This window comes from Nothobranchius furzeri, chromosome 14 (assembly GCF_043380555.1).
Source record: "Nothobranchius furzeri strain GRZ-AD chromosome 14, NfurGRZ-RIMD1, whole genome shotgun sequence".
Taxonomy (NCBI): Eukaryota; Metazoa; Chordata; class Actinopteri; order Cyprinodontiformes; family Nothobranchiidae; genus Nothobranchius; species Nothobranchius furzeri.
The window spans coordinates 52513477-52532017 of NC_091754.1; the positions used below are offsets into that span (position 1 = coordinate 52513477).

Consider the following 18541-nt stretch of genomic DNA (forward strand, 5'->3'; position numbering starts at 1 on the left):
TGAATGTAGAAAAATTTAGTTGGTGTCTCAATGTTAAGTGCAATGGAATGTGACCTTGGTTATGTAAAGTACAAAAACTTATTTAACTAGGTGCGTTTGTGAGCGAAGAAAATTAACGCTTACGATCCAAAGGAAAGTTTCTGTACACAAAGAGAAACAATGATTTTCAACTTATCTTCAACTTACTGAAAACTTTCTAGAAATCAGTTGTAGTGAAGCCTTTTTTTCTTCTCTTTTTTAGGTCAAAAGTCAGAATCTTTGTCAAATTATCCAGAAACATCCAGTATGGGGCTTCAGATGTTTTAGATTGTGATTATTGCAACCAGGGTCCAAATGATGGGGGGGGGGGGGGGGGGGGGGGGGGGGGGCTACAGGGAGCCCGGCACCCCTGAAAGTGTGATGGGCTGCACCGGAGAACCTCAAATTTACACACCGAGTGGGAGTCCCAAAAAATGATCCACCCCCCAAGCTCTCCCAGGAGGTTATTGGACAGATCCTTGTGTTGACCGTCCTTTAAGCTTTTGTGTAAAGTTGATCAAGTAATTTTTTTTCACATTTACTAAGGTAATTTACTATGGCAGCCATCTTGACCCCCAAAAGTTTACTTCCTGAAAGTCAATGGATGTTGCTAACATTCAAGCAAAAGTGGCACGCAGCAGCAAAAGATCAATTGTAAGTGAAGATGATATGTATTGTGTCATATTCAGACTATGTGATGGCGGTGACTCATCTACTATACCCAGTGTTGGTCCATTGTACAGGTGACCTAGGTGGCCGACTAGGGAACCAAATGGTCTAGGACCATCCCTGACTATACCAGTAAATGTTAGCTCAATATCAGTAATTGTTATAAGTTAACTGGTCATTTAGCTGCTTATGTTATCTCAGTTTGAGCTGGCTCAAGAAGTTAGTTGAAGATATGATTCGGGAGAGATGCGCATGCGCTGACGGCCGATTACCGGACACAGCAGCGTTTGAAGCTGATGGCAGCTCGTTAGCAAACATTCACAAACAATTCAGATGCATTTTTGCCTAATTTAAAAACTGACAACGCAAAAAAATAATCTGGTAAGTATAACTCGCTCAATCTGGAGGTAAGTGAAGAAAATTTAGAAAGTTTACAGAACTTTATTGACGGAGTTTTCGAGTTATTTGTTATGGGTCCGAAGAAATCAGCGGGTGAACCTGAAACACCTGGGACGAAGCGGAGCCGCCCTCAGGACTCGCCTGAGGCCTCATCTCCCCGGAAGGACATATTGGAATTATTAGAATCCATAGATAAACGGCTTGTGGGATTTGAGGGGCGTCTTCATCTGCTTGAGGTTCTGCACCAGGAGTTTCAGAACCTCCGCCAGTCCCTGGAATTCAGCCAGGAGCAGGTGGAGCGGCTCGCTGCTGAGAACGCGTCTCTGCGGGAGTCCGTTTCTTCCCTGGAGGAGGGAATGACGCGGATCACCCAGGACAACAAAACTCTGAAGGAGACGGTTTTGGACCTTCAGGCCCGTAGCATGAGGGATAATTTGGTGTTTGCAGGTCTGTCGGAGGAGGTGGGAGGGGCCGAGGACTGCGAACGCACTGTTAAACACTTTCTCCAGACCCAAATGAAGATACCCGAAGAAACGGTAAAAAACATCACCTTCGACCGAGTACATCGCCTTGGAGCTAAAAGAGGGGACAGCAGACGACCTCGTCCCATCGTGGCTAAATTTGAACATTTTAAGCAGAAGGATCTGGTTAAAAGTCACGGAAGAGAGCTCAAAGGCAAAGACTTCAGCGTTAATGACCAGTTTCCTAAGGAAATCCTGGATCGGCGCAGAGTTCTCTTTCCGCTGCGTAAAAAGTTTATCCAAGATGGGAAGAGAGCTGTCATCTCAGTGGATAAGCTTTATGTGGATAATAAACTTTACAAGGAGCGAGGAGTGACAGACTGGCTGTATTAGCCCAACATCAGGTCAGACCTTTATTTTTCTTATCAGATTCACTGGGTTTGAGCACGTCAGTAATAAACAGCTGCTAGATCCGTGTTTTAGATGATGAGTTCACCTGTTCATCATCACCTCACACCCCATCACCTTTTCTTTTTAGTTCTTTCTTCTTTTTTAACCTGTTTCTGTATTTTCCTTTCCTCTTTTTATCTGCTTCTTTACACCTGTATGGCACAACCACACAACTTTCCAACACTGCGTCAGACTCCACACACACACACACACACGCACACGCACGCACACACACAGACACACACATGCACACACAGACCAACACACACACACACACAGGAACACGCACACACACACACACACACACACACACACACACACACACACATACACACACACACACACACACACATGGATATATTTAAGTCACAACACAATATCATAATTTATGCGTCAAATAATACAACCACAAACACTGTTGAATCCTTATTATTATTTACTTTTCTGTTATTTATTAACATACTATTTTATACATTTAGATACTTATTCCATCTTATTCACATGAAGGCGTCATATTTTAGCTACTCACACACACATCTATGGGTGCACTAAGATTTGTCTCATGGAACGTACATGGAACTGGCTCAAGAGATAAAAGATTAAAGATTTTTGATCAGTTAAAAAGAATGCAAGCAGACGTAATATTATTACAGGAGACTCATAGATCTGCCACATCGGCAGATGAACTTAAAACACCTGAGTTTCCCAGCATGTTCTCTGCCTGCTATAACTCTAGGCAAAGAGGGGTAGCTATTTTAATACACAAAAACATCAATTTCACAGTACTGGACACAGTTTCTGATCCAGAAGGTAGATTTATAATGTTAAAAATAACTATACAGAACCAACGCTTATGTATTGTGAGCATATACTGTCCAAATATTGATGACCCTCCATTCTTTCATAATTTTTTCTCTGTACTCTCCGAACACTTGGACTGTCCACTTATACTTGGAGGTGATTTTAATCTTTGGATGCATTCCTTAGACAGGCTCAGTACAGCTGGGACTCGGCGCAATTGGCAATCCACTTATATAGTTAAACAGTACATGAGTGATTATGGGCTTTGTGATGCATGGCGATCTCTTCATCCTAACCGTAGAGAGTATACTTTTTTCTCACACGTCCATCACTCTCATTCACGTTTGGATTATTTTCTAGTCAGCAGCTCATTGCTGGCTGACATTTCAGACACTGAGATACACCCTATTGTTGTCAGCGACCATGCTCCGGTTTCTTTAACTCTAGTAAACAAGAAAGCAATCCCACCAAGCAAAAACTGGAGGTTTAATACATCACTGCTTAAAGATGAAGGTTTTATAGAATTTTTTAAAAAGGAGTGGGCTTTATATTTAGAACATAATGACCTGCCTGGAACATCAGCATCTATTCTCTGGGAGGCAGGAAAGGCAGTGATGAGAGGTAAAATAATCTCTTTCTCATCACATAAGAAAAAAACAGAAAATAAACGTATCCAGGAGTTAGAAGAAATCATTAAGTCTTTAGAGACATCCACATAAGAAGAGTTACTGAGCAAATTACGTAAAGCTAAATTAGAACTTCATGGAATTATTGACAAAAAAACACAATTTTTAGCACAAAGACTACGAATAGAAAACTTTGAACATAGTAATAAATCCGGTAAATTTCTGGCCAGCCAATTAAAAATTAATAAAGAGAAAACTACCATATCTGCTGTTAAAGACTCAACTGGGAATATAGTTTATGACCCTGAAAGAATAAACAACACTTTCAGAGACTTTTACCAAACTTTGTACTCACCACAGATAAACCCATCAGATGACGAGATCGATGAGTTCCTTGATAGGATAACACTTCCTAAATTAACAGACAGCCAAGTTGCAGTCCTGGACTCGCCACTAACATCAGCAGAGCTCCAGGAAGCCCTTAAATCCATGACTAATGGGAAAGCTCCAGGTCCAGACGGGTTCCCAGCAGAGTTCTACAAAGAATTCTGGACCATTTTGGCTCCAACATTTTTCAGAATGGTGAGGGAAATCGAAGAGAGCGGCAGATTACAGCCAAACATGAACTCAGCCAATATTAGTCTCTTGTTAAAACCAGGCAAAGACCCAGCATTTCCAACCAGCTATCGCCCAATTTCTCTTATTAATGTTGATCTCAAAATAATTTGTAAAGCCCTGGCAAAAAGATTAGAGAAGGTAACCCCCTTCTTAATACACCCTGACCAAACTGGTTTCATAAAGGGTAGACAGTCGTCCACTAATTCGCGTAGATTACTTAATTTGATAGATTTCTCTTACAGTAGAAATATAGAAACTAGTATATTATCTCTAGATGCAGAAAAGGCTTTTGATAGAGTTAACTGGAAGTTCTTATTTGCAACTTTACATAAATTTGGTTTTGGGAACTTCTTCATAAACTGGCTACAAACATTATACAGTTCGCCAATTGCACGTGTTAGGACGAACGACCAAATATCAGCTAGCTTCTGTCTTCAGAGGGGGACCAGGCAGGGATGCCCACTCTCCCCCTCACTGTTTGCTATCTTTATCGAACCACTAGCAGCAGCAATTAGGCAAACAACAGGTATTAAAGGGATAAAGTGTAATAAAATAGAACATAAGATCAGTCTTTATGCAGATGATGTTTTACTCTTCCTCCAGAATTCTCAATCGTCTCTGTCTCATTCAATAGAACTGATAAACTCTTTTTCAAAAGTTTCAGATTACTCTATAAACTGGTTAAAATCAACAGTTCTACCAATTAATTTCTCTTTTGTCAATTTACTTAATACTCAACTGGAGTCAGGTAATATCACATACCTGGGAATTAATGTCTCTCCCAAGTTAGCAGATCTAACCAAATTAAACTACATCCCACTTTTAAAGAAAGTGGAGGATGATCTTGCTAGATGGAAATCCTTACCAATATCACTGATGGGAAGAGTTGCTACAATTAAAATGATGGTCTTACCCAGAATAAATTACTTATTTTCAATGATCCCAAACAAACCACCAGCTGACTGGTTTAGATCTCTGGACTCCTCAATTACCAAATTCCTCTGGCAGGATAAACCTCCACGAATTAGCTTAAAAACGCTTCAGAAGAGCAAAGACAGAGGAGGACTGGATCTACCCAACTTTTATTATTATTTTTTAGCCAACAGGCTGCAATATATACCAAGATGGTTGCAAGATAACCCATTAGACGAGTCCTGGTTAGATATAGAACAGACACTTTGCAATACGATAGAGCTTTCAGACTTACCATTTATTAGCTCAAGCGTAAGAAAACATGAAGGCTTCAAAAGTATTAGTATCAGCACTTCTCTGACAGCATGGTGGGAGTATCTTAAAATGACAGAGTCTTCACTAGTACCATGCAGACGCACACCTATCTGGAATAATCCTGATATTTTGCAAAATAATAAAATGATGAACCTTCTGGACTGGAAAAATAAAGGAATCCTATACCTGGAAAACATATATGAAGGATTGGACTTCATCCCATTTAATAGAATAGTCTCCCAATTTGGAATAGAAAAGAATAGCTTTTTAGAATACCACCAAATCAAATCTGTAGTCAAACAAAAATTTAAGCTCAATAAAATAGAATTACAAACCCCGCCAAGGGTTTTAGACTTCTGCAATCTCAAACCCCCTAAACTACTGTCTAAAGTATATAAGACACTGTCCAAAATAGACGATAGAATAGCAATCCCTATTGAAAAATGGGAGGTGGATCTATCAGTCAGCTTTGACCAGAACTTCTGGTCCCAAACTTGTTTAAAAACTTTTAAAATGATCAGACACCCCAATTTACAATTAATTCAGTACAAAGTTCTACACAGAGTACACTATACAGGTCATCGGATGTTCAAGATGGGGTTTGTGTCGTCTGACATCTGTACACACTGCACAAACAACATTCCTGACAATTACGTTCATGCACTGTGGTCCTGTCCACCTGTCCAGGAATTTTGGGGTAGAGTATGTGAAGACCTGTCAAAGTCTCTGAAATGTCATATCCCAATCACCCCCTCTCTTTGTTTACTGGGAAACCTGGATGATGTCCCGATTGAAAAATCTTTGGTTCACGTGGTTCTGACTGCCATATGCATCGCTAAGAAAACTATCCTCTTGAATTGGAAAAATAGAGAAAATCTCTGCATTAACCAGTATAGAAATCTTTTGTTAGATCATATTGCACTTGATTTAGCCTCTGCTTCCACTTCAAATAAATCTCTCTGGGCTCCTTTGATCGGTTCCATCACATGGCGGTGATGGGGGGCCGTTGATGATGTCCTGCGGGATGATGTGGGTGGGGGGGGTGGAGGGTCTGAGTTTGGAGTATCTGGATGTTCCCTGGGGATGGGTTCACTGGGGATGTCTGGCACTGGGGGGCCGTTCCCCCCCTCTGGAGGTGCTTGGGTTGCCTCGGGGGGTGTACTGCTGGCGGTTGTGAGTGGAGCCCCTTGGAGGTCTTGGCGGCGGCCATGGGTCACTGCCTGGCGGCTGCATTGCCCCTGGGTGGGTCTGGGTGGGGGCCTGGGGGCTCGGGGTGTTGGGGTGGCCGGCCCCGTGTGGGGATCTGGGCTGGGCCTTGGGGGTCGGGTCCCTACATGTACGCTGCCGGGAAGAAGGCAGGAATACGCAGAAGTACCTGGCCCGGGTTCAGGGGCGTAGGGCAGGCCCTGGCTCCTCTGTTGTCCCATCACAGGGGAGGGGGAGGTCCAGGAGGGGGAGGACCCAACCTTACCTGGATGTCTTATGTCTTATATATTCTGGAAGTTGTGCAAATGCAGGGATGGGCATAGATATTCTGCTGGGGTGGGGCTGGGTCGGCTCCCTCGGGCTCTGTGGGGCTCTGTGATGCTGCTGCTTTGGGCCCTGGCAGGATGGGCTGGGGTCTCCATGCCCTGGGCGGCGGTATGACAACGGAGGTGCCTATTGGGGTCAGTGGGGGAGCTGGCTCCCTGGAGGGCTAAGCCCTACCAGCCATTCCTCCCCATCCCCGTTTATTTCTCTCCTCCTGCTCCCTCACATCATCACACAAACATGCACATAGGACCTTGGGGGGTGGACAAGTCGAGGAGTGCGGGTATGGACCCCATTTCCGCATTCCTGTGGCGTCCTGCCCCCCAATTTTATTTGCACCTTATGCACTTCCACCGACGACATTCCACGCAAACATACACTTAGGGCCTTGGGAGTGAGCACATTCAACGGCACTTGGCAGGGGGAGTTCTCAGCCTCCTCCCGAGTGCCGGTGCCCACTTCGAATTTTAAACTGCATTTAGACACCAAGGGCTGTGGGTGCAAGTAGGGTGGTGCAGTGGCATCAGCTGGCATAGGCCAGAAAATGCCCGCACTGCCCGCTCACCACAGCAATAGAATACACCTCATTAACACACAACACTATGTTGGAGCAGGTGGAGGGAGACCAGGGGGTCTTAGCACACCTCTGTTGTTGCTTGGCTGCCTGGGGCTGGAGACTAGGAGGGAGATCTGGCCGTCTGGTTGGGGTCTGGGGTGGTGGGTTGCTGTGCTCGGCGGTGGGCGGGGGAGCCTGCTCATCAGCACCCCAGCAGAAAGGGTCAAACTCTGGTAACCGGTGGTGGTTGTACCCCATGTGCAGCATTACCGGGACCAGAGTGAATAGGGTGTGTATGGGGAGCATGAATGGGTGTCCGGCGTGTATTTTTGTAAGTCTTTGGTTGTATGTGCATGTGTGAGCATGAGGGAGGGAGTGTGTGACTGTGTTTGTGTATGACTGTATATGTCAGGTGGGGCCTTTGACTCCTCCCTTCTCCTGGGACCTCCTTTGATGATATAGATCTTCGTCTCCCCTCCCCCCTGTCACACCTGGTGTGGGTGTGATGCCTTGGTCTGCCTGAGTGTTCGTGGCTCCCGGGTCAGGGAGTTTAAGATTTTTGGCATCTGCCTGATCAATCCCGGTGGCGGCCTGGGGGGGTCTGGGTCCCTGGGCTCTGCTGGGTCCCCGGCGGGGGTGGTCGCCCCTGGGTCCCGGGTCGCTGGGTCCCGGACTCGGCCGGCTAGGGGGTGGGAGGCTGCGGGCAGGCCTGAGGACTTGCCGCTGATATCTCCCGGGGCTCTGCCGGCTGCTGGTTGTGGCCCCCCGGGGCGATCCTCTGTGCCTCTCGAGGGGGGCGGGGGCCTTTCTGGTTGCGGGCTCCTTGGGGTTCCTGTGTTCTGGGGCAGCGCCTGGATCTCTGGGACTTGGAGCTCCCCCCCGTCTCCTACGCGTCTTTGGGGGGCAGATCTGTGGTCCCTCACACTCTCTATTGGACGCTCCTATAGATAAACCTTACATAAACAAGCGCGTGTACACACACAGGTGCTCACATGGTGCTCTCATAAGTATGGGCTTGGGCACGTTCAACACATGTCTTAAGACTATGGTGGGCACTCAATGCACTGTGGTATATTATCGTGTGACTGTTTAGTTAAACAATGATTGATTATATATTTCTTCATCAAGTTGACGCAGTGATAGCTTGATTTTGTTATATTGGTGTTGTGTCCCATTTTTTTGTTATGTTTTGCTTTTTTCTCGTCTCATTTTGCAGGTCTAGAAGCAGACTCTTGTTCATTATTGTTTATTTTTGTTGAATCCCCCCCCCCACCTAACCCCCTCTCTCCCCACCTTTTCTCTTTTCCTTTCTCTTTCACCTCTGTCTCCGTGTCTGGTCGAAATTACAAAGCATTCAAAAACAATAACAATAAAGTTTTAAATATCAGGTGCGACATTAAAAGCAGACTCTTTGATGCTCCACCTGAGACATTAAAAGCAGATGCTCTGATGCTCCACCTGAGAGTAAAACTGTAAGGCTTGTTACCAGCATTCAGACATCAATTCTGCTTGCTTCACAGCCAGACAGGACACGTTAAAAAAAAAAAAAAAAAAAAAAAAAGAAGATATGATTCGGGTGAGGGTTAGGAAACATGCCAAATGCCAGCTGTTTCTAGTACATTTTCCTGCAAAAGGCCCTATAGTCATCTCAATGTTCTTGCGATCTTTTTCAGTTTTACCAAAGTTCCACTAGAGGGTACCCCAGCATAAGCAGAGACAGGTGTTCAGCCCGCTTAAGGCTTCAAGTCTAGCAGGGCAACTCGGCACCACTGAGGGGCAGCGTCTCTTTGGTCCAGAACCCTCTTGAGAGGGTTTCCCCATTTAAAAGTATTGCAGATTTACCCAGTGATTCATCCATGGTCGCTAGGAAAATGCAGCCAACACAGTGCACACCATCTCGATTTACCGGTCGATATGTGTTCCAACACTCAGCTATGGGCATGAGCTTTGGGTAGTGACCAAAAGAACGAGATCATGGGTACCAGCGGCCGAAATGAGTTTTTGCCTCAGGGTGGCTGGGCTCTCCCTTAAGCCCTGCTCACACTGTGCGATTTTTGGTTGTCGCACAGGATTGTTCATGTCACACTGTACACTGCGTCATGAGCGCACCTCCCGAAACATGTCCAACAGACCACCAACCAAAACAAAGCTGAAAAGATAACAATTATTTTTAGTGTCAGTTCATGACCCAACTCATCTTTCTCAAAGAGGAAGCTTCTTTTTTTTCTATCTAAACTTTAGCTGTGATATCTGTCTCACTGCTCCACAGCTCTGCTTGTGGGTTCCTTTTAACAACACACTCCATGTGACAGCTCACCCCCCGCTGTCACAGAGCTTCCTCTGTCCCTCTGCAGCAAAACACTACTGAACCATCCTTATCGGTTGAATATGTGAAATTTCCACCATCAGCAAAGGGATCTCATGTTTTATTTTTTTATATTAGTGAGCTCATCTGCTCGCACCTTCTAGCACATCGCAAAATAAAGGTTTTCACAATTTATATGATGGTCTAAAAATGTAGTTTCATTATTTTAGTATAACTCTAGTTTAACTTGGGCTTTTAACAGAAATAAAAACTGGTGTGAAGTTTATAATCCACATTTTAAACCTAAATTGAAACCGAAGCTCAGAGAGGCAGATTCTTGCTGCTGTGGCATCCCTAAGGTGTATTTTCATTGGTCGGTTGCAGACAGGAATCGTAAATTTTCAAGCATACTTGTAGACTGTTGGAGGCTGATTTGGATCGTGGGATGGCTCAAAAAGCTGTCGCAGAGCCGGTCAGACTGGCTGACCACAAATTTGCAAATTACCCTTACTTTCACCGTCTTTTTTTTTTTACATGATTATGCTCCAGACGAGGGATCTGGCTAAGACAGAGTGTGATCCGGGGTTTACGGATAGGGTGAGAATCTCTGTCACCCAGGAGGGGCTCATAGTAGACCTGCTGCTACTCCACGTCGAGAAGACCCAGTTGAGGTGGCTTAGCCACTCTTGTGAGGTTTTCTTGGTACGTCCAACTGGGAGGAGACCCATAGGAAGACCCAGGACATACTGGAGGGACTATGTCTCTTGGCTGGCCAGGGAACACCTGGGGATTCCCCCAGAGGCGAAGGTCCAAGTGGCTGGGAAGAGGGAAGTCTGGGCCTCTTTGCTTAGGCTAATGCCCCGCGACCCTACCACTGATTAGCGATGATGGATGGATGGATGGATGGATGAGCTATCCTCATAAACTGGAAAAATAAAAATAATCTTTGCATTAACCAGTATAGAAATATTTTGTTAGAGCATATTACACTTGAGACAATCTCTGCCTCCACTTCAAATCAATCTGAAATACTATTAGCTCGGGGGCCTCTGGGGAAATCGTGGTACCTCCTGAACTTGTAGGAACACTTCTATTCCATCACTGGAGGTGCCGGCACCAGCTAGCGTAGGCCAGATAAGGCCTGTGCTGTCCCCCTAACCACAGAATGCATTCATTAGAGCAGCAGGAACTCCAAGAGGCTGCAGGCGCATCAGTGAGTTTGCGGCCGCTGCGCAGGGGGAGGGGGGAGATGGCTGAAGCAGAAACTACTGTTGTTAAAAGAAATGTGTTTAACTTTGAAAATGTGGGCACAATTTTAATTGTCAAAAACTCCAGCGAACCATTAGTTCATTTAGCTCAAATAGAAATTGAGGCCTGCCTCCAATTCTGGCCCTTCTTCCAATAAAGGCCTGGAGCTTGAGTAAAATACAGGCCCGGGCCTGTATTAGAGGATTTACGGTATGTGAATCTTTGTCTATACTGAGGGATGGCTATATGAAATTCTCAGTTCTAACATGACTCAGTGAGTCATGCTTGACTGTTAACACAGAATATAGTCTTGACACGGTTTCAAATATTCTAGATGTGTTCATCAAAACAAAGAGATGGTTTGTTGGTCCATGTCATGTATTTTAACAGAGATTCTTAGATTCTTACAAAGAGAAATAAGGCTTTGAAGTTGGATTGCTGATAACAATCAACATCAACTCAACTCAGCACCAAGTCACTTCCCTACAGTACCAAAATGTCAATGCCCCTAAATCAATAGATCTACATTTAAGATCTTCTCCAGTGGGTCCATATGCATCAAATAAATTATTCAGAGAGACTTGATCCCTCTTACAGCCATTATATTTTATCTGACCAGCATGATGTGCTGACTGGATGATTTGAATTGAGTGTGTTCTTCCTCCTAAACTGGAAGTCTCGCAATAGGGATGAACAGTTCAGTAAAGTATGTGCCATGGATTTCACATACGATGTCTGTGAATTTTAAAGAAGCTTTTTGATACCAAGAACGCGCTTATTTTGGACGGGTGGGAAAAGCTATTTTAGGTTGTGTGTGAAAATAAGTCCAGGACAAGCCCCCACAATGCCGCTCAGAAAATGGTCCCATCCCGGAAGTAAGAAAAATTGCAGTTCCACCCTCATCCGCTGGGGGCTGGTGCCAGAAGCGAGCAAATCCTCATTGACTCCCATGTTAAAAATGCCGATTTCACAGCAGAAATAAACATGTTTACAGCCTGGTGCCAAAACATGTTTTTTGTCTAAATTATCTAGTTTATACTCATGACAACTCTGAGGGGGGTGAATTTTTTTCTCACTCTTCTGTTTAAGTGTATTGAAAGCCTAAAATTCTGTATAATTAATGAGCATCCGACACACGTGACCGCCGCCTCAGACCCACGTGACCACAGAGCTAGCTCCGTGGAAAGGCCTCAGTACAGCCTCGGTCTGGCTTGGAAACTGCTCCGGCATTTTGAGTCTCTGTGTTTGTGTATTCTTCTTTGGATATTATTGGTGCAATTGTTGGACAAAATGACTTGCAGTGGTATTAATTGCACTAATAGAGCGTCCAAGGAGTCTCCACTTCATTTTTTTCGGTAAGTTAAAATCTATATTCGTATTTTATGTCACTGCTACCTTTAAACTAGCTGAGTTTACCGAAGTAGCTAGCTAACTATCAGTTTAACATGTAGCATGTACTGTTTAACCATGAAATTTAAATGTAAAATACGGTAAAATAATTAATAGGGCATATTTAGATGGGTAATAGGGTAAAACCCAGTGCATTTAAGATAAAAATGGGTTGAAATATGACGGAGCGCTAAGAGGGAGACTTCTGTGTCCATTCTTCCATCCGGTAATCCCCAGCGGTCAGGCCGGGCAGCCTGGACGATCCGGCGCCTATTTGCTGCGCCTAGCTGCTGCGCGGTCTGACCGCTCGTGGAGTTTTTCATGTCTGACTTTAACCGCATCTAATACTGTATTACGGCGTGAGCGCAACAGCGACAACTTAATATCGATGTGTAAGCAGCCTGAGTGGTAGGGTGTTTTCATCTGAACCCTCCAGCAGGCTATGCTGCACTATTGACGTGTTAGCGCGCGGCGCTAACAACTTAGCAACGTGACATGTCTCTGAGAAAGCGTAAAACACGGACGCTTCTTCTGAAGCGGAAAATAACACCTCTTCTTAAGCAGAGCAGGATGTCGCCTCGGCTCGTTCACGGCCGAGCCGGACTGAGCTCGATAACATTGACCAAGCACAGCCACTGGGTCGTTGTAGCTGCCACCAGGCCTGCTGAAGGAACTCCAGCGGGTTTCATCAGACTCGTAAAGTTTCTTGTTTTTGCTGGGGATTTCTGTATTTTACCGCTCCCTCCTGCAGTCTTCCCCTATTAAAATTTAAAATGTGTAACTTTATGTATTGTGATGAATGACTAATATTCATGTTAAACTGAAACGTTAGGCATTTAGGGGGAAAAAACAAAATAATAAACATTATACAGATGTCAAATAAATCAAACTGTAATTAAACTATATATTTTCAAAGTCATATAGACAGCATGATGGTTTGTGTGATCCGCGCGGTTTCACTTACACCCCTTTAATGATCAGGCTGTTTTTTATTATTTTTATCAGCTGATAGCAGTTAAAATTATGGTAAAAAATAATTTTATCTGTTTTTGATAACTTAATGCCCAGGAAGAGCATCTTCCTGGGCATTAAATATAACCCAAATGTTTTATTATGAGCAGATCTGATGAAGGTTTAGACAAGCAGTCTGCAAAGTAAAACTTGTTTAGAGTCCAAACTCTTACTAAAGCTTTTGAAAAGAAAAAATGGTTGAATTTTGAGAAATATCCACAACAGGGGAGCGAGACCTCTGAAAAATGTATATTTTCTCTGAATTCATAGAATAATGTGAAGATTCTGGGAAAAGTTGGGATTCTGAGATTAAAACGTAAATCTTTCTAATCATAATTCTGGCAGTTTTTGTGTCCTTCTGCTGTGGAAAGTCGTGCAACATGAAGATACTGAGAAGATGCTTACAACCTGTATTTTTATTCCATCCATAAATAAAATCATGAGCTATTTTTTTAATCCAAATTTGATCCAAAGGGCCATCGTTGGTTCCAGACCCGTTCTAGAACATTCCTCTAATCTTAAAGTCATCATCAGTTTCTTCCTTTTAACAAATATTTATTTGTTCAAATATTTAATATTTATAACTGGAATATTTGTTCCTCCCTCTCCCACTGCAGTTAGTCCTGTCCTGCAACCCTGTTTTTGCAGCTTAGTGAAGCCAACCATCACTAACCGGGGGGTGGTTTTGGACCCAGAGATGCGGATGGACTCCCACATTAGCCAGGTGGTTAGATCCTGCTTTTCCCGGCTTCGCCAGCTACCAAAGATGAAGTCCATCCTGAAAGACGTGTCATATTTTCTCCCCAAGCTGGACCTGACCGTCATGTATCGGTCCAAAATAGTGTGATGATATTGTGTTTTTGTACATAACAGACTTTTTAACAGACAAATTTGTCGCATTCTCCTACACCTCTTCACGGGCTCGCCACAGTAAATATTCTATTTGGCAAGAGATAAACTTTATTGTATTTATCCTAGTGAATCTATAATTAAACGGGTAAACTAGTAGTAGCACATCCAACATCAAAGAAAGTAAAATGTTATTATCAGGAGAGGGAGAATGTTTAAGTGGTTAGCAGCAGTGTGCTAGCCGATGGCCCCCTCCATGAGGCCACCACAGCTCAACAGAACATCGTTGTAGCTTCTTCTGGGGAGAAAAACACTTAGAGAGAAAATAAAGTTAACAGCTGAAATAATACAGTTAAAGAGCAGATTGTAGAAGAAAGAAACCCCTGGGTTAAACTGGTCTGTCTACTGCATAATGCTGAACTCTAACATGTGTCCTAAGGGAAGGACCTGATTGGTGTCCAGAACCTGCTGAAGAAGCACCAGGCTCTGCAGGCTGAGATCACAGGTCATGAACCTCGCATCAAGGCTGTCACCCAGAAAGGAGAGACCATGGTGGAAGAAGGTAGAGCAGGTCTGGTCCTGACATGTTTCTGAGGTGTCTGCAGGTTCTGGCTCACTTTTTTTGGGTCCAGGTCACTTCGCTGGTGAGGAAGTGAAGACTAAACTGTGGGAGCTTCATGGACGTTGGGACACGCTGAAGGCCAAGGCGTCCCAGAGGAGGCAGGACCTGGAGGACTCTCTGCAGGCCAAACAGTACTTTGCGGATGCTAATGAGGCCGAGTCCTGGATGAGGGAGAAGGAGCCCATCGTTGGAAGTCCAGACTAAGGGAAAGACGAGGACTTGGCCGAGGTATGGAAGTCCCTTCCTGAGAAACTCCAATCGCTTTTCTTTGCTCTCTTTCCAGTCCTTCATAGTGTTTCTGTATTTGGCATTTCCTTCGGTTGTCTACCAGACGTCGTTGCTCGTTTAAGCGTCTCATGGGTTAGGAGTAGAAGTGCTGGCCTCGCACAGGAAGTGATGACAAACGTGTTCCCGTCGCTCTTATTTCAAACGGTTTACAAGCTGTGATGTGTGTTCCCGCTGCAGAGCAGCCATGACACGTGGCAGCCGGCAGAAGGCTCACGCTTTTCCACTAAACACCCGCAGAGCTACGTCTGCGGTGAACTGAGCAGGGTTTGTTTTACGGTGGCGGATCCGATTGGACCATCGCTGCGAGAAAGCTCCACTTGTGTCAGACGAGCTGAAGGTTCTGATGTTCTGCTCCACAGGCTCTCCTGAAGAAGCACGAGGCCCTGATGTCGGACCTGTCGGCTTACGGCAGCAGCATCCAGGCCCTGAAGGAGCAGGCCCAGTCCTGCAGGGTGAGTTCAGAATCCTCGGCCCGTCAGAACATTCTTATCCACCACGTTCTAACACCAGACCTGTTAACCCGACAGCAACAAGGTGATCAGCAGGTGCTTTTGTCCTGCAGGACCTGAAGGCCAATGAGTCCCGCCTGAGGGACATCAACAAGGTGGCATCTGAACTGGAGTCAGAAGGTCTGATGGCTGAGGAGGCTCCTATGGTTCAGGCTCAGGTGAGCGTCACCTGTCTGCAGCAGCTGGTCCCTCTCACTTCCTGGTTTAACTCTGCTCGTCTCTGTTTGTAGCAACAAGAACATCTGGGTTCTGCTCCTGGAAAGGTGCGTGTTGTCCTCCGCCTCCACCAGAACCAGACGTGGTGTTTATGTTACCACTCATTTGTTTGTTTACAGGATGAAGCCGACTCTAACACGGCGTCACCCTGGAAGGTGAGTTCATTCAGCTGATCAGAGGTCACCTCTGATGGCAGCAGTCACGGCCGACCGTGCTGACATCACACAGGAATTCAGGTGACCCGGCAGGCACCAGGTTTTGGTGAAAGTGGGGACATGTCAGCTGGTTGCCATGGCTAGTTATCTTTATGCATCTGTATGACTGCTGACTGGTGTGTGTTTCCTGTGACCTTTGACCTCAGACCGTACGGTTGGGCGTTCAGACGACGGCTAACTTTAATTCCATCAAGGTAAGAGGAAGCTCTTCCCTTCCTGTCTGAGCGATCCGTCTCCAGGTTTCTTCGTCCGGCGTCCAGCCCGCTGGCGTCCACCTTCATCTCACCTTCATCTCATCTCACTTCATTTATAGTGCAATACTTTCACATTATCATTTTCCCACACTTCTGTATACCTGTATTTTGTTGTTTTTCAATAAAGAATGACAAATTATTTAAGTTTGGTTTTTGTTGCACACAAATATATATCTGTAAAAAATATCTACAAAGCTAATGTTTACATAACAAGTATGATTGGGTTTTGCAATACGGCACTCAAGTTTATTTTAGTAAGATTTTCAAACCAAGTAAAGTTAGTAAAGAACACATTTCTATTGTCTGCTAAGAAACTGTTGGGATTTAAAATGGGCCTGTTGTACAAATAACTTGTAAATGATTATTCCTCACTTTTGTCTTAACCAAAGAAATTCAAGTAATTGAGCAAAAACATTTATTTTTAACACTACAGTTTATAAAACAGGGCGCAAAGTGTCGGCACATGTATGTATGTCGATGGTCCGCCCCAACCAAACCAAGAGACACAGACGTCAGGGAGGCCAAGGTTGTCTCTGCAGCTCTCTGGGCACCACGCCTCACTCAGCTGTCTCCAATGATCCAAATGGCTATGGAGGAAAAAATAACAGGTTTGGCCTAGCTGTTTAAAGTACAAAACCATTCATGAAGTGGTCAAGACAAGTACTTGGAACTTACACGCTGCGTTGTGTAGCTGACGTTGGAGACACACAGGCTGCCATGGTGACCTTTTAATAGATCTAAGAAAAAAATGTAATAAAAGAATGAAACTTAAAAACTCCCAGACCTCATGTCATATTTACTCATCAGCTATGGCTGATTTGTTTGGATCACAGTGAGTTACACTAATTCTAATATATTTTTATTTCTATTATACATACATACTTTTTAACTGTTATTTTCACATGACTGTTATCAGGCTCTCTTGTTCTGGTTCTGATGATAACTCTGTGTCTTCCAGTAAGTTATCTTGTGCTTACTTCATCTGTATAATGTCTCTTTACTTTTGGTAAATTGTACTGAGTCCAGAATAAAGGCTAGTTGGCTGTACAAGATACAAACAAGTATTACGTTTTGGAAATATATGAAACACCGCCAGCATCTGTTAGAGCCTGTGGCGGGGTGCTGAGGGCCGGCTCCAGCCCAGGAATGAGCTCTACACGCCGGCCGGGAGGGTTTGAAACACCGCCATCCTCTCCTCTGCTGGCTGTAAATTCTGTTATGGTTACCGGTGCTTGTGTTGCAATGTGAAACGCTTGGTCTCAGATTTTGTAAGAAAGATAATAAAATGTCCCCCCAAAATACGACTTAAATATATTTTCTCTTCATGATACATTTAATGGCTGGTGCGACTCAGGAGTGATAGCGCCAAAAAAACTACTGAAAACTTGCTCAAAGCAAAATGTTTTCATTACGGAAATAAATTATAAACTTACCGATTTAAAACTTTTTTAATACAGGTACTTCTCACGAACAGGCGCAGAAAACCTCCACCTAAACTCCGTGTAAGGTTCAGGTCGATGGGTGTTCCAGTTAGCTCCGGTTGGGTTGAAGCTAGGTGGCTACATCCGTTAGCTCGGCTCCCACCTCCGCTTTAGCTTTGGGTTAGCCAGGGTTAGCTTCAGGTTAGCTCGTAGCTAGTTCGCCTGGGTGTCGTCACTCGAGCCCAGCCTTACAGCCACACCCTCAGCGCCTCCTCTCTTCCCTTTTATGGAATTGTCTGGGCTGGACGGAACCTGTGACACGGTCAAAATGGCGGTGGTGGACACCTCCCATTATGGACAGATAACGTGAAATTGAAGCCTATGGAATCGAATTGTCCAGTATATGTACAGTCTATGGTCCAGGACAACAAATACGCTTCACGAAAGTGACGTCATCAAACTAGACGCGGAGAAAACTGAGTATAAATGGCTGTAAGTTCAGCAAACTTCAAATCCTTCCTTCAGGAGGAAAACACCATGAATCTGGCCATGTGGTAAGTAGCAGCTACACTAGGGGAGAGGAGATTCTGTGGTGATGTCATATATGTGACATGCCAATGTAGTCGCGCTAATTTCGAACTTTTACAAGCTGATAAAACTCAATGTACGTGACTGTGGGTGACACACCCATCATTGCTTTTCAATTAAATTGCAGTACAACATATGTGTGATCCAGGGCATAAGGCAAAGCAGATTCAAAGTTCTTTTAGCCCCGTTGACTTGCATTCATTTTTTTGTTCTTCCAGGGATTCATGAGCCGGCTGGAAAGGCAGGCTCCTTATACTGGGTCTTCTTGCTG

At 44.5% G+C, this 18541-nt stretch overlaps 1 protein-coding gene and 1 long non-coding RNA gene across 4 annotated transcripts; one reads left to right on the forward strand and one right to left on the reverse strand.

Annotated features, from left to right (window-relative positions):
• Positions 1-14789: 14789 nt before the first annotated feature.
• On the forward strand, positions 14790-16400 carry LOC139062667 (spectrin alpha chain, non-erythrocytic 1-like). 3 transcript variants are annotated; one of them, XM_070544192.1, is made up of 6 exons: positions 14790-15007; positions 15427-15519; positions 15630-15734; positions 15807-15839; positions 15912-15947; positions 16154-16400. In XM_070544192.1, exons 2-6 carry the CDS (start codon positions 15454-15456, stop codon positions 16229-16231), a joined length of 318 nt encoding a protein of 105 aa, XP_070400293.1. In that variant the 5' UTR covers positions 14790-15007; positions 15427-15453; the 3' UTR covers positions 16232-16400. The 3 variants fall into 3 exon arrangements, with proteins under 3 accessions (XP_070400293.1, XP_070400291.1, XP_070400292.1); XM_070544190.1 differs by having other exon boundaries at positions 15807-15947; XM_070544191.1 differs by lacking the exon at positions 16154-16400 and having other exon boundaries at positions 15807-16052.
• A 262-nt stretch (positions 16401-16662) lies between these two features.
• On the reverse strand, positions 16663-17924 carry LOC139062668 (uncharacterized). Its single transcript, XR_011516240.1, has 3 exons — positions 17695-17924; positions 16937-16998; positions 16663-16848 (listed from the first exon to the last, which is right to left on the reverse strand). It is a non-coding gene; the product is annotated as an uncharacterized lncRNA (long non-coding RNA).
• Positions 17925-18541: the final 617 nt, after the last annotated feature.